The 17,582-nt window shown below is 34.8% G+C and overlaps 1 protein-coding gene across 1 annotated transcript in view; it reads right to left on the bottom strand.

The window, feature by feature from the left end:
• Positions 1–254: 254 nt before the first annotated feature.
• The window catches only part of LOC150094927 (uncharacterized), a 259,949-nt gene continuing 242,621 nt past the window's right edge, over positions 255–17,582 (bottom strand). The window contains exon 11 of the mRNA XM_090411150.1: positions 255–551. Coding sequence (XP_090267276.1) covers positions 482–551 — 70 coding nt within the window. The 3' untranslated portion in view covers positions 255–481. The remainder of the gene's footprint in view (positions 552–17,582) is intronic.

The raw sequence follows: 17,582 nt of genomic DNA, 5'->3' as shown, positions 1-17,582 counted from the left end.
TTGATTAAAGAGCTTGAGATTGAATGAAATTCTTAATTCCTGCAGTTTAATTCTTGAACTAACATTAATCGGTAGCTCAAATTTTGTGCCTTTTCTCATTTTGCTTTTGTGTAATGATTGATATATATATATATACGGTGTTACTAAATTAATATACTCAAAGCAAAATACAGGTACACATTAAAGTATTTCATTTAATAAATTTTAAGGGAATCAATAATAAGCACAGATGAGAATTTACAGACAACTCAAATCAACTTTTTAATAACATATATACATTTTTTGATGTCCTTTATGTGAATAACATAATAAACTTTATTGGAGGTAATTACTGAAAACACAGTGGAATTAAATAAGCCTAAAAAAAACATGCAAAATTGACACTAACATTGTTTTCAATAACAATTTATTTACATATTATACAAAGTACCATGTCATTTTTTTTAACAAAACACACAATAAGATAATCTTACAGTGTTATTTATAACAATGAATCAGACTCACTACTTGAAACTTTCTTTTTCTTCTTGCTTTTTTGTTTTTTTCCTTTCCTATAACAACATACAGAACAGATATATGGTGGTATTTCATTCAAAAATAATATTAAAATGAAATATAAATGGATTAAGGCAAGGGATAAACTGTTATCCCTTGCCTATAACTAAGAATGGATTACCTTTGATTGTTTTGAAATTATTAAATATCTGCAAAGATTATTATCAATCATCAATCAGTTTACAAATTCACTAGATAAAAGCAAAAAATAAAAAGGATTCAACACTAAGCAAGTGGACATATTATATAAGTTTAACTAGCTTTCAATAAAGGATATGATAAAGTGGCATGGAAGACTTTTCAAACCATAATTAATAAAAATATACAAGTATGCAGTAAATGCAACTTTATAGATGTGATATGGTTTATATTAGTTTTTTATGATAATTCCATCCATTAAATGGTGACCTATAACACATCAGTGCTATGAGTAAGTAGAGAGTCAAACATCAGGAAAACCACTGCTCTAAACACTTAATATCAATTTATAAACCAACGTCATTTCAGATCTCCAATAAACGGTATAGTGGTCATACACCAAGCAGTGAAAGTACAAACTAGAAGTGAGATACAAGGCACAATTACACACAGGAATATATAGAGCCACTTCATAGGTTCAGCAAAATCAGTGCCTAAAAATTCAAAACGAATGAAAAAAGTACTCTCTGGAAGCAATTTAAATGACACACACACACACACACACACACACACACACACACACACACACACACACACACACACACACACACACACACACACACACACACACACACACACAGAGAGAGAGAGAGAGAGAGAGAGAGAGAGAGAGAGAGAGAGAGAGAGAGAGAGAGAGAGAGAGAGAGAGAGAGAATGTGTCGCATTGAAACTACTATTTCAATGTATTTCAGGTCTGATGATGATCAAATTCCTGGCAAATTTTACTTTTAAAATACCACTGACATATTAGCATTTCATTAATGTTTTAATCTTATTTTACTAATGTAGGCTTATTTCATATTTATACCATGTTACTTTTATTTGCATATTGCATAAGTCAACAGAAGAGTTAATATTTGTTATCTCCTATGAAACAAATTTGTCATTTTTTTTTTCTCTAAGTCTCTTTAGCATTTTTTCCTGAATTCTGATTTTGCCCACTAAGAGCTAATTCTTGTTTTCGACTCCTTCCCCTCCCCAAGATATAAGAGTTGTCATCATCATCATCAAATTCCTGCCATGTACCCTCAAGGGGTGTACAGGATATGACAGTACTACATGAAAAAATTACATCATTACTAACTTCCTATCTACAATTTTCCTCCAAATCAGTCTGTTACTTGTCAAGACTCCAACATTATCAGATCTTATATTTCTATCGTCTAAGGCACTTTGTACCGTATCAATCCACCTATATCTTGGTGAGATCCCACTAAGAGCTAATTCTTGTTTTCGACTCCTTCCCCTCCCCAAGATATAAGAGTTGTCATCATCATCATCATCATCATCAAATTCCTGCCATGTACCCTCAAGGGGTGTACAGGATATGACAGTACTACATGAAAAAATTACATCATTACTAACTTCCTATCTACAATTTTCCTCCAAATCAGTCTGTTACTTGTCAAGACTCCAACATTATCAGATCTTATATTTCTATCGTCTAAGGCACTTTGTACCGTATCAATCCACCTATATCTTGGTCTTCCTCTGGGTCGTTTTCCTGCCAACCTGGCAGAGAACACTTGTTTTGCTAATCTTTCCTCTCCCATTCTATTTAAGTGACCATACCATCTGAGATTAGCTCTGCTAACGCATTCCTGGATGCTGACAATGTCAAGTTCTTTCCTAATATCCTCATTTTTAATATGATATTGCCATTGATGCCATCTGTTCACGCCTCTAATCTTTCTCAGGACTCTCATATCTGCAGTCTCTGGTCTTTGGTCAAGTGTTGTACTTCTGACCCAGCTCTCAGATCCATAAGTTAAAATTGGTTTGAACACAGTCTTGTATACAGCTAATTTAGTGTTCCGACTAATTTCTTTCTTATTCCATATGAATTTATTCAATTGACTCCCCACGATACCAGCTTTGCTGATTCTGTGGTCTATTTCTATATTTAGTTTACCATCTTCAGTAAAAATTGTGCCTAAGTTGAAATGTTTTACTTGTTCCACAGGTTCTCCATTCACAACACAGTTGACATTTTCAATGATTCTGCCTATTTTCATTGTCTTTGTCTTTTTATTGCTGACCTTCATACCATATCTATTACAACAGCTATTCAATTTAGTCAGAGAATCTTGCAGACTTGTAGCGGATATATTTAGAAGTATAACATCATCCGCATAAAGCAAAGAGCTGACATTAACATCTCCAATTTTGATATCAGGTTTAATACCACATTCCTTCATAATGTGATCCATATAGATAATGAATAACAGAGGGGATAATGTACATCCTTGTCTCACACCAGATTTAACATTAAACCATCTTCCTGTACTTCCTTCAATTCTAACTGCTGATTCACAATTCAAATAAAGACTAAGTATTGCTTGATATAATGCCCCATTGACACCATATAACTGCAGTGTATTGAATAGCTTCTCTCTTGGCACCTTGTCATACGCCTTTTCCAAATCGACAAAACTTAAATACAGATCTTTGTTACATTCCCATGCTTTCTCGACTATTTGTCGTAAAGTGAAGATCTGATCCTGACAGCCTCTATTTGGCCTGAATCCAGCTTGTTCTTCACCAAGCTTTTCTTCCACAATTCTTCTCAACCGTTTCTCAAGTATACTTGCATAGATCTTGCCAGGAACACTCAGTAGGGAAATACCTCTGTAATTCTCACATTCAGTTTTATTTCCCTTTTTATATATGGGTACTATGAGAGCTCTACTCCAATCATCGGGAATTCGTCCCTCTGTCCAGGCTTTCTGAACTATGCAGTGCAGCCACTGTAAGACTCTTATACCACCATACTTCAGCATTTCTGGTCGAATATCATCTACTCCTGCTGCCTTTCCACATTTCAAGCCTTTGATGGCTTTTTCTACTTCAAGTATGGATATGTATTCCTGACTGCATGCCTGGTCAGTGTTTTTTATCACTGTGCTGTCATCACTGCTTGTTTCATTTAGCAGTTTTTCAAAGTAATTACTCCATACTTCAAGGATATCTTTTTCTCCCGTTTTCATTTCACCTTTATCATCTCTAATTCCTTTTACAGCACTCTTTCCTCCATTCCTAAGCTTCTTCAACAACCTCCAGAATATTTTGCCACCTTCTTGATATTTATTTTCTATATTCTTGCCAAAGTCCTCCCATGACTTTTGTTTAGCTAGTTTTACACACTGTTTAGCTTTCTTACATTTGTCTCTGTATTCTGTAAGAGTAAAAGCTGACTTATTTGCCAGGAACTTTTGATATGCTTTCTTCTTTTCCTTCACTGCCTCTTTAACTTCCTGTGTCCACCAGGGAGTTCTGATTTTTTTATCCTTGCACACAACCTCACCACATGCCTCTCTGGCAGAATCAATCAATGTTTCCTTCAGAGTTTGCCACTGAATCTCCAAGGTTTGATTCCTGTTCTCAAACTCTTTCATTTTCTTTTCAATAATATTTCTGTATTTTAGTCTACAGTTCACATCTGAGAGCTGCTCAACTTTTATTCGCTTTAAAACTTTCTTACATGTTATTCTTTTCAATATGAAATTCAATTTTATCCTGCTCAAGACTAAATAGTGATCACTTCCAATTTCAAATCCTCTATACACTCTGGTGTCCTGCACCAGGGAGAAAACATCACTATCAACAATAACATAGTCAATGAGACTTTTCTTATTCCTAGCCTCTTCTCTCCATGTGAATTTGTGCACATTTTTATGTTGGAACATGGTGTTAGTAATAACCAGTCCATGTCCTGAGCAGAAATCCAACAGATATTTGCCATTATTATTAGCTTTGCTCTTTTCTCCAAATTTTCTCAAAATATTTTTGTATGTCTCACAATCATTTCCTACTCTACTATTTAGATCCCCAACAAGGACCAACTTTTCCTTTTTCATTGTGTCAGTTGCTTTTTCTAAAGCTTCAAAAAATTCCTCCACTTCTACCTTAGTAGAACCTTCTGTGGGACCATAGGCACAAATAAGTCTCATTGTCCAGTTCCCCATTCTCATATTTGCCCACATTACTCTACTTGAGACTGACTGCCATTCAAGAAGATTAGCCTCGTATTTTGTGTTGAATACTATGGCTACTCCTTCTTTTCCTTGATTGTCATTGCCTGAATATAACATTTTGTATTTATTGCTCAGAAAGATCTCACCAGTTTTGGTCTTTTTTGTTTCAGTCACCCCTATTATGTCGATCTGGTACTTATCTAATTCCTCAGCTAGCTCCATTTCTTTGCCATTCAGGCTTTTTACGTTGATAGTACCGATCTTTAACTCTGGTGATGTTGAGTTGGGGTTTGTTTTCAGATTTGTTCCAGTAGCTGACTTTTCGCTGTTTGCCCTGGTTCCCTGGCGAAAACAACGGGTGCCTTGTTTAACCGGGCGAAGCCCCAGCCGGCATGAAATTTTGTCTTGTTGTACCATCATTTTTTATTTTGGTTTAACCAATAAGACAATTTGGGCTAAATCCCAAATTGCCAGCCCATCCTCATTTGTTCAGTATCAAAGTAGATACCCAACAGGGTGCACCACGAGAAGGTGAGGATTGGACATTAGGTCAGAAGCCCTGGTCGGTTCTCCACATTCCTTTAAAGGCTATGTGGAGGTCTCCTCTCAGTTATACAGAAAATACAGAAAAGCATGTCCGGTTTGGATGTCTGGAAAAACCCCTAACTCTTGGAAAAAAGCACTGGTTATCCCAATCTATAAAAAAAGGAAATAAAGACAATTGCAATAATTACAGAGGAATTAGCCTGCTGAATACAGGATATAAAATATATGCAGGAATATTAAAAGAGAACCTAAGCAGCATTGTAGAAAACAAATTACTAGAAGAACAAAATGGTTTCTGAAAAGGCTGATCCTGCATAGATACAATTTTTACTTTAAAATTATTAATAGAAAAGAGAAGAGAATTTCAAAAAGAAACATACGTGGCCTTTATTGATTATGAAAAAGCCTTTGACAAAATTAATAGACAAAAATTGTTTAAAATATTAACCAATTTAAACATACCAAACCAACTTTTACAATCTATTCAAGAAATATATGCAGGAAATAAAATAGCAGTTAAATTAGAACACACCTCAGAATGGAAAGATATATCAAGAGGAGTACGACAAGGATGTACCCTCGCACCTCTGCTTTTCAATATATATATAAATGAAATATTAACAATCTGGAAACAACATAACCCATTTGGTATACAAATGATCCCGCTAATACTATTTGCAGATGATCAAATAGTATTAGCTACATCAGAAGATGACTTACAAAGATCATTAAATGATATCTCAAAGCAATATAATATGACAATATCCAAAGAAAAAACAAAAATAATGGCATTCAAAGGAGAAAACCCAATAAGAAGTAAAATAGTGATAGATAATAAAATACTAGAACAAGTAAACACTTTCAGATACTTGGGATGCGATCCATCATATGAAGAAGAAAAAGACATAGACACTAAAATATCAATCTTTGTCAAAGTAAATGGCATAATAAATAATATATTTAAGCCATCCCTGGTACAAAAACACACTAGAATCAGACTATATAATGTCTTGTCAAAACCAACTCTACTATACGGAAGCGAAACATGGACCATGAAAAGGAAAGATGAAAAACGAATTCAAACAGCAGAAATGAAGTTCCTCAGAAAAACAGCTGGATATACCAAGTGGGAGCACAAAACAAATGAAGAAATCCTACAATCCCTGAAAATAAAATCAATTAATTACTACATAAGACAGTATAAACAAAAATGGCTAGAACATTTAAATCGAATGGACAACAGCAAAACTTCCAAAAATATTATACAGATACAAAATAAGTGGAAAAAGAAGAATCGGAAGACCAAGAAAGAGATGGCATGAGACCGGAACAGGCCACATGGCCTAAATTCCATGTTAGGAAGAAGAAGAGAAAAGCATGTAAAAAAAGTAAAGCAATGTGTAAAAGTAGCTTAAAAAAATCTTCACATGAAGATTGGTATAAATATAGAAGATAAATATCAGGATGGTGACAAAATGTTATGGAAGTTATTGAAAAAGTATAGAAATGGAGGAAAGAATACTATAAAATGAATTGGATGTGTTAAAGGTAATATCAAAATCAAAATTCAAAAAATTATCGATGTTTGGAGTGAATGTTTTGAGACTGCTAAATGAAATAAGTGACAAAAACAGTGGTACAGAAAATTCAAGGAGAATGCAGTCAGTAGAATATATCAATACTTGAGACAGAAAAAAAAACAAAAAACACAAAAAATCCGATATGTGAAAATTTCTGGTTGAATATAGATGATATTCAACCAGAAATTCTGGTCAAATATCATCTACTCCAATATCAAAAGTTTACAGGGGGTCAATGAAAAACCAGTGAAGCCAGAACAGGCATATGCCTGATCCTTGAAGAGAAGTTCTTTACATCATCTTTATTAACTACTTTGCATCAACTGCAAAAACAAATGACCCCTCCCCCTGCCCTTTTAACCCATTCATTTTAGAAATTATGGACTTTACAACCGTGTTATAAATAACTCTTTTAATATCCCGATGTTTCGATCTTCATATTAAGATCATCATCTGGAGCATATACAAATATACAGGACAAGCTGGGTTACATTATATACAGTAAGCTAAAGAAACAATGAATTGATCACAAGTTATTCTACTGGCATGACCTCTAGTCAAAATACCACATATAGGAGAAACAGGCTGCACAATTCCGATCAGACAAAAAGAACATAAACAACATATTAAATATAATAATTATGGTGAAGCTGGCCTTTTTGATCATGCCTTGAACACCTTGCACAGAATTGACTGGAAAAGCACTAGTTGTCTACATCACACCAAAACATGGTATGAACGCAAATTTAAGGAAGCCCATGAGATTATTACCAACCACCCCAATCTGAACAATGATGATGGTCTAAAAATCCCAAACATATGGAAGGCATATATTCGATCCACAGAACCTTCCTCTTTAAGAGCATCTATAAACAGGACTATAAAAAGATGTTGAAAGTTTATTTTTCACATGGTTAGAGTATAATAAAATTAGTTTAATCCTTGTCCAAGTGTAAGCAAACAAAGTTTGCGCCTGAAAGTATCTTCTGGACTGGGGTAAGGTGGTACAACACCAGAACAACTCGTTGCAAAGGTGGAGCAAGCTACCAACACTCCTATCTCAAGGATTAAACTAATTTTATTATACTCTAACCAAGTGAAAAATAAACTTTCAACATCTTTCTCTAAATCCAGAGTATTTTATTAAAAAAGGGTGGCACACCATTTGGCAACTCCTATAGGTGGAGATGACCTGCTAATGCTTCTGCCTGGTATCTCCACTAGGGCCTGGCTCCCACTGAAGAGACCTCAATAAAGGTCGAAACTAGTCTGGGTAGTGGCCCTTCCCTTAATGCATAACATTATACATATCCGCAAGGAGATGTGTTTTGCATTATAGGAGATACTGAGATAGGAGTGGTGGTAGCTTGCTCCACCTTTGCAACGAGTTGCCCTGGTGTTGTACCACCTTACCCCAGTCCTGAAGATACTTTCAGGCGCAAACTTTGTTTGCCCACACTTGGATAAGGATTAAACTAATTTTATTATAAGGACTATAAAAAATCCAGAATCCTAAATCAAAAATAACAATTGTAATGCTAAAAGTAGGATATCATTGTTACTGAAAGAAAACTATCCGTAAGAAAGAATGTTTATTCATGTTATCATAAATAGAATTTAGCTTGATGTAGTTTATAAATAATTAATTAATTTTTTTTTTCACTAGAGGTCATGTCAGTAGAATAACTTGTGATCAATTCATTGTTTCTTTAGCTTACTGTGTGTAATGTAACCTAGCTTGTCCTGTATATTTGTATATGCTGCAGATAATGATCTTAATATGAAGATCGAAACATCGGGATATTAAAAGAGTTATGTATAACACAGTTAAAGTCCATTATTTCTAAAACGAATGCCGATCACCGTGTAACACTGAAATAAAGTATTTTAACCCATTCCTTCATCATCATCATCAAATTCCTGATATGTACCCTCAAGGGGTGTATTGGATATGATAGTACTACATGAAAAACTTCATCATTACTAACTTCCTATCTACAATTTTCCTCCACATCAGTCTGTTACTTGTCAAGACTCCAACATTATCAGATCTTATGTTTCTATCATCTAAGGCACTTTGTACCATATCAATCCACCTATATCTTGGTCTTCCTCTGGGTCGTTGTCCTGCCAACCTGGCAGAGAACACTTGTTTTGCTAATCTTCCTTCGACCATTCTGTTTAAGTAATCATACCACATGAGATTAGCTCTGCTAACGCTTTCCTGGATGCTGACAATGTCAAGTTCTTTCCTAATATCCTCGTTTTTAATATGATATTGCCACTGATGCCATCAGGACTCTCATATCTGCGGTCTCTAGTCTTTGGTCAAGTGTTTTAACTAATTTCTCTCTTATTCCATATGAATTTATTCAATTGACTACCTACCATACTAGCTTTGTTGATTCTGTTGTCTATTTCCATATTTAATTTACAATCTTCACTAAAAATCATGCCTAAGTAGCTAAAATTCCACAGGTTCCCCATTTACAACACAGTTGACATTTTCAACAATTCTATCTATTTACATTGTCTTTGTCTTTTTAATACCGACCTTCATACCATATCTATTACAACTGTTATTCAATTTAGTCAGGGAATCTTGCAAAATTGTAGCAAATTTATTTAGAAGTACAGGGTGTTCGGGATAAATTTGACAGTTTCGTAAGGAAAAAGAAAATCTTCTTTGTATCTATTAAATTTAATGAATTGACAAAAAAACATTACAGGCAGAGTTAATTACAATACTATCAACAAGATTTACTCAAAATAACCACCATTAGCATCGATCACAGCTTCAATTCTGCTTCGGAACCTCGAACAAGCTGATGCTACAGTCTCCCTGGGAAGGGCCGCAAAAACTGTTTTAATTTTATCCATTAACTGGGCTTTTGTATTACTGGAAGTGCGATTGGTGTCTTTTTCAACTGTGCCCCATACAAAATAATCCATGGGGTTAAGGTCTGGGGAGTTTGGAGGCCAAACATTTGGACTGGTGAAGTCGTAGAAATTTTCAGACAACCATTTTTGACTTTTCCCAGAGGTGTGGCAAGGGGCCGAATCCTGCTGCCATACATACGGCCTACCATTGGCTACCCTTGTTATCCAGGGCTTGACTACAGTTAGCAACTCCACGAACAAAGCCCGAATTCCAATGCCAGGGTTCTTCAACACCTGTTCCTGAAGATTTGCGAGGAATTCTGCTGTACGAACGCAATCAGATCGTCTGCTAGGGATCTTTCTTCTTGCTACATCCTCGTAGTCACCATTGCAAGTCTCTAGTTCATGCCTGATTGTTTTTACTGTATTCAGGGAGCATTGGGCAGCAGTCGTAATATCCTTATTTTGATGGCGGGCACGAATCATCATGATACAAGTTATTCTCTTCCATGATTCAGGTGGGTTCCAGCTATCCATCCTTTCTGACATCTTGTATATGAATGAAGAAGGGTCCAAACTTTTAAATGAAGAGAAGTGTGTGTTAATACATGTAACTTACGGAAAAATATAATTAATTATAAATATGTCAAATTTATCCCGAACACCCTGTATAACATCGTACGCATAAAACAAAGAGCTGACATTAACATCTCCAATTCTGATATCATGTTTAATACCACTTTCCTTCATAAAGTGATTATGGATCACATTATGAAGGAAAGTGGTATTATAGATAATGAATAACATAGGGGATAATGTACATCCTTGTTTCACACCATATTTAACGTTAAACCATCTTCCTGTACTTCCTTCAATTCTAACTGCTGACTTACAACCAAAAGTTGACTTATTTGCCAAGAACTTTTGATATGCTTTCTTCATTTCCTTCACTGCCTCTTTAACTTCCTATGTCCACCATGGAGTTCTGATTTTTCTATCCTTGCAGACTACCTCACCACATGCCTCTCTGGCTGAATCAATCAGGGTTTTCTTCAAGGCTTGCCACTGAATCTCTAAGGTTTGGTTCTTGTTCTCAAACTCTTTCATTTTTTCTTCAATAATCTTTGTGTATTTTAGTCTACAGTTCACATCTGAGAGCTGCTCAACTTTTATTCGCTTTAAAACTTTCTTACGTGTTATTCTTTTCAATATGAAATTCAATTTTATCTTGCTCAAGACTAAATAATGATCACTTCCAATTTCAAATCACTCTGGTGTCCTGCACCAGGGAGAAAAAATCACTATCAACATTAACATAGTCAATGAGACTTTTCTTATTCCTTGCCTCTTCTCTCCATGTGAATTTGTGCACATTTTTATGTTGGAACATTGTGTTAGTAATAACAAGTCCATGTCCTGAGCAGAATTCCAACAAATATTTGCCATTATTATTAGCTTTGCTCTTTTCTCCAAATTTTCCCAAAATACTTTTGTATGTCTGACAATCATTTCCTACTCTGCTATTTAGATCCCCAACAAGGACCAACTATTCCTTTTTCATTTTGACAGTTGCTTTTTTCTAAAGCATCAAAAAATTCCTCCATTTCTACCTTAGTAGAACCTTCTGTGGGACCCTAAGCACAAATAAGCCTCATTGTCCAATTCTCCATTCTGATATTAGCCCACATCACTCTACTTGAGACTGCCTGCCATTCAAGAAGATTAGCCTCATATTTTTTGTTGAATACTATGGCTACTCCTTCTTATTCCTACTCAGTGGTGAGCTATGGAAATTTTAACAAAGGGCTCGCATCGTCGAGCAAAAAAAAGTCATATTTCACACAAAAACTTTTATTAATACAGCTTGTTCACAAATTCCAATCAAAACATACGAGAGGACAATCAATCTCTGAAGGCTATCATTTTTAAACATGAAATATTTGCACACAATCAACTGTGTTAATTTCTCTTACATAAGAAAAACATTTTTTAACTATCAAAATATAATAAGAATGAAATCTTTTATAATCTTTTATAAAACATTTGTTTGATTACTGGTTTTACCATATGATTGGCTACCAGAAGGAAGAAGAGTAAAGATAGCATATGAGCTTATTTTATTTTCAAAATTGGGCGCATTCGTTATAGAGGAGTTGAAACAATAATTCCAAATAATCTATACACTGCCAAATAGACTAATTTTTGTTAGGTTACCATATGAGTTTGTCACTTAATATGTTTCAAAAAAAAAAATTTTTTTTTTCAAAAATAAAAAAGTAAACAAGAAGAACAAGGGGCTCGCAAATTTGAGAAAAATTTAACAAAGGGCTCGCGCGAGCCCCTTATAGCTCACCACTGCCTCTATCCATCCCCATGTGCTGCTGTTTACTAATTAGAATTCCATGTAGTATCCTGTCAATGCCCTTTGCAAAGTCCAGCAGTATCACTGTAAACCACCTTTATCCAACTCAGCTGTCACTGAGTTGGATATTATAAAACGTGAGCAAATTACTGATGCATGACCTACCCTTCACAAAACCTTGCTTAATAATGCTCTTCAACCATCATGATTTATCTTCCTTACCCTGGTATTCAGTCTGATACCACCTCCCTCAAACACTCCTTGACTATTTTCCATGCAATGCTAGTATCCTTTCCTTATGCTTCTTATGCTATTGGAATGCTCCAAGCTGTCACCTAAGTTTATTATAATCGCCAGCTCAGCCCTTTGTTGGGAATGTAAAAGTTCCTCTGAAATTTTGGCTCTTACTGTATTGTATTGGCCATCATCAATACTGTTTTTGTTCTAATTTATCTGTGAGTAATCTCTAGCTTAATTTTTCTCTCAGTAATTTCTACCCAAACAGATAACAGGATTAGCTTTAATGCAAAGATTTTTTTTTTTTTCCCACCAGAGGTCAGGACCAGTAGTGTTAATGGCTGACAAAATTAGTGTGACTTTAACATGCCACGTGGATTGTAAGGAAGCTTGTTTCTTTGTGTATATGTATATAGTCCAGATGATGACCATGATATGGTTGAAACACTGGATGATTATTTTGGTTTATATTATACTGAATTTCAGCTATAACATGGTAGTTGTCATCATAATTTTTAAAAATGAACAATAAAGTGTAAGCTTTTGATTAAAAGAATTTACCTTTTTTGTTCATTTTCTTATACGGCAGAGACCGGAAAAAAAAGAGACTTAGAATACAATCAACAGAAATGAAAGTTTTGGGACTGGAAAGTGTTGAAGAAATGCTGGAGCTAGCTGGAATAGTATTCAACTTTGATCAGCCTAACCTGATAGTTTCTGTTGAATTTGTTGATAAAGAAGAGTTGATTGTATAAGGTTCATCATCAATGTATGCATTATCTTGTGGTAATGGTAGCATAGGTGTGCTGGAAGATCTCTCAAGAGTATGGCACTGATATTGCGGAGGGTTCTAAGTTTGGGAACAATATGATTTTTTTTTTGTGCTCAGCTGTGATACAAGTTAATATTTATGGAAAAAAAAAATGGATTACTTACATAAGATATTTCTTTTTCATAGAACTTTCACGTCAGTTTGTCATGGGCATCTTCAGTATGATTTGAAAGAGAGGTAACGTAGCACAAATTTTAAAATTTTTTATGTAACCCAGTAACATTCAGTGAAAGGTGTACATAAAAAAAAGTGACTGTAACTTGGCTTCTTTGAAACATAATTAATGCTCTAATATGAGAATTAATCCATCTGCATAATGGATTATAGATGCCAATTGCATCTGTTCCTCTGGTTGATTTGCCTGTTTTGTGGAATGAAACAAGTTAGTGGGAGAAAAGTCTTCTTTGAAACATAATTAATGCTCTGACATGAGAATTAATCCCATCTGCATAATGGATTATAGATGTCAATTGCATCTGTTCCTCTGGTCGATTTGCCTGTTTTGTGGAATGAAACAAGTTAGTGGGAGAAAAGTCCTGATTAAGGTTCTTCACATCCTACAGGGGATTTGAACCCAGGTTTTTCCAACCAAAGGAAATTTCTGAAACTGACTATGCTACAAAGGTTTCCAAAGATAAAAACAAATTTAAAAAATTAACATTGATAAACACTGATGAACAGTATTATGGGAAGTAGCATGGGCTACTTCTCATAATAGGGATAAACATGGTTGAGATTAGGATGACATAGTAATGCCTTAACTTTCCTTATTTTTTTTCTATAAGGGATCTGTTCTTATGACTGGTCTTCTTCAGTGAGTCATACGGTGTGGATAGGAGGTGATGTTGGTATACTTTGTAAACCTTTAGTACATTTGCCATGGTTGGACTAAGAAATTTTTTCTATTTTTTTTAATTTAGTTTTTATATTGTATTTTCTCTTATTTATTACACTGTCCAGAAATCCTACTCTAGAGATCAAACATAGAACTTTTTCAGGCTGCTTCAGGCCTCCAATAAGTAGGGCAGTGGCCACACACCAGACAATGAAATTCATCTTCCACCTAAAGACAATTACAAACATTCATACTTATGGTGGGAGATTCGAACTTACAACCTGTTGGTTGAAGAGCAGATACACTAACCAATTGGCCAACTAAGCTAGTGTGGTTATCTTATTTTCAGCAATGTGGGGGATCTGTGACTGTTTGTTTCAAGGAAAATAAAAATAAGTACCATAAGCCAGAACCAGTCTGGACTTGAGAAGCATGCTATAACTACTTTACATGAAGTTTGATGGAAACAACTTTAGTTCCATAAATGACATTCCTTATAGAAAGACTGTGTAAGAAAAGATGTGCGGTCACTATACCATCCTAATCTGAACAAATCTGCCTAGACCATGTTTATCTCACTCAATGGAAGAAGTATTACTTAGCATTGCTCAAAGTTAATTTATTATTATTATTATTACACTATGGTGCTCTACTACAACTGATTTCCATTATTAATCTATTTATTACAAATGCCCATGCTACTGTTCCATCTTTTCAATTTTACTGAAGATGCTCATGATATGCTGAGAGAGAAAATTCTGCAAGTGATATTTTACATATGTCATCTGAATTCATTCTTTATCAAATTTTTTTTTTTTTTTCCATCAAAAACTTCAGATCCCTCAAACAAAAACCACATTATGTTATATGATCTTTTGACTCTCTACAAATCTTTGGCATCTGTCAAAAAGAGACAAACTGCAAAACATAGAGCAATACAGACAAACCGGCCTTCAGAACACAAGCAATTTGCAGATAAAAAAAAAACCGTTGTTGGTGATGATGGGCAGTAGATGGAGTTGATAGTAGTAGTAGTGTCGTAGCAGGAGAATTAAATAGTAGTGGAGAGGGTAAGATGTATTTAGTGTAGTAGAGTGCCGTCTTGCGATGAGTCCTTGGACTCCCTGGAGGTGTCGTGTAATAATGAGTCCACTTTTTATCTTGGTCGCCTATTTCATACCCATTGTAATGAAAGCAATAAGTGATACTGTACTGTACTGTACTGCTGAATGCTTGTAAATGAACTGACGTGGTGCAAAGACAGTATATACTTATTTCAAGCCTCTTAACTTTTAAATATGACACAATAATAAACTAAAGAAACAAGAGATTCAAAGATGTCTGGAACACAAGTTTATGAGACATTTATGTCAAAAATTCCTCAATATACATTCAGGAATGTTCTAATATGTCCAAATAACATCTCCCATTGTTTATAAACTATTGCTTAAAGAGTAAAAAAAGAGCAAATGACAGCAATTAAAAATACCAACATTACTGCTGACCAATGTTTATGATAAAATATTCCAAAATCCCATGAAAAGTATACATAGTTATATAAAAAAAAGTCTTCATATGATGGAAGTTTTTGAACTTCTTGAAGATCTCGATTCAAAATCTTAAACCTACATTAATCAATATCATCACCATCAAATTCCTGCCATGTACCCTCAAGGGGTGTACAGGATATGATAGTACTACATGAAAAATTTACATCATTATTAACTTCCTATCTACAATTTTCCTCCAAACCAGTCTATTACCTGTCAAGACTCCAACATTATCAGATCTTATATTTCTATCTTCTAAGGCACTTTTTACAGTATCAATCCACCTATATCTTGGTCTTCCTCTGGGTCTTTTTCCTGCCAACCTGGGAGAAAACACCTATTTTGCTAATATTTCCTTGCCTATTCTTTTTGAGTGACTACACCACCTGAGATCAGCTTTGTTAACACATTCCTGGATGCTGACAATGTCAAGTTCTTTCCTAATATCCTCGTTTTTAATGATATTGCCATTGATAGCATCTGTTCATTCCCCTAATCTTTCTCAGGACTCTTATAACTGTAGTCTCTAGTCTTTGGTCAAGTTTTACTTCTGACCCATCTCTCAGATCCATATATTAAAATTGGTTTGAACACTCTCTTCTATACAGCTAATTTAGTGTTTTGACTAATTTCTCTCTTATTCCATATAAATTAATTTAGTTGACTTCCTACCACACCAGCTTTGTTGATTCTGTTGTCTATTTCCATATTTAATTTACCATCTTAACTAAAAAATTGTGCCTAAGTAGCTGAAATGTTTCACTTGTTTTCTACAGATTCTCCATTCACACAATGCAGTTGATATTTTCAATGCTTCTGCCTATTTTCATTGTCTTTGTCTTGTTATTGCTGACCTTTATACCATATCTATTACAACAGTTATCCAATTTAGTCAGAGAATCTTGCAGACTTGTAGTGGATTTTTTCAGAAGTATATCATTGGCCACATAAAGCAAAGAGTGACATTAACATCTCCGATTTTAATATCAGGTTTAATACCACTTTCCTTCATAATGTGATCCCTATAGATAATAAATAACAGAGGGGGATAATGTATATCCTTGTCTGACATCAGATTTAACATTAAACCATCTTCCTGTACTTCCTTCAATTCTAACTCCTGACTTACAATTCAAAGAAAAAGACCAAGAGGAAGACCAAGATATACGTGGATTAATACCATAAAAAAGTGCCTTAGAAGATAGAAATATAAGATCCAATAATGTTGGAGTCTTGAAGCAAGACTAAGTATTGCTTGATATAATGTCCCATCGACACCATACAACTGTAGCGTATTGAATAGCTTCTCTCTTGGCACCTTGTCATATGTCTTTTCCAGATCTACAAAACTTAAATACAGATCTTTGTTACATTCCCATGATTTCTCAAATATTTGTCGTAAAGTGAAGATCTGATCCTGACAGCCTCTATTTGGGCTGAATCCAGCTTATCTTGTTCTTCACGAAGCTTTTCTTCCACAATTTTTCTCAACTTTCTCCAGTATACTTGCATAAATCTTACCAGGAACACTCAGTAGAGAAATACCTCTGTAATTCTCACATTCAGTTTTATTTCCCTTTTTATATATGGGTACTATGAGGGCTCAACTCCAATCATCCAGAATTCGTCCCTCTGCCCAGGCTTTCTCAACTATCCAGTGCAGCCACTGTATGACTTTTATACCTCCATACTTAAGGTATAAACCCAGGCCTTCTGAACTATCCAGTGCAGTCACTGTACGACTTGAGGTATAAACCCAGACCTTCTGAACTATCCAGTGCAGCCACTGTACGACTTTTATATCCATACTTGAGCATTTCTGGTCAAATATCATCTACTCCTGCTGCCTTTTCACGTTTCAGGCCTTTGATGGCTTTTTCTACTTCAAGTATGGATACGTATTCCTGACTGCATGCTAGTTGAGTGTTTTTTTACCACTCTGCTATCACTGCTTGTTTTATTCAGCAATTTTTCGAAGTAATTACTCCCTACTTCAAGGATATTTCAATCACAAAAATAAATAAATAAATGAA

Source organism: Typopeltis vanoorti, chromosome 21 (assembly GCF_054136105.1).
Source record: "Typopeltis vanoorti isolate ZY-2024b chromosome 21, IOZ_Tvanoo_1.0, whole genome shotgun sequence".
Taxonomy (NCBI): Eukaryota; Metazoa; Arthropoda; class Arachnida; order Uropygi; family Thelyphonidae; genus Typopeltis; species Typopeltis vanoorti.
Note: the sequence above shows the minus strand (reverse complement) of the source record. Positions and strands in the feature narration are given on the sequence as shown.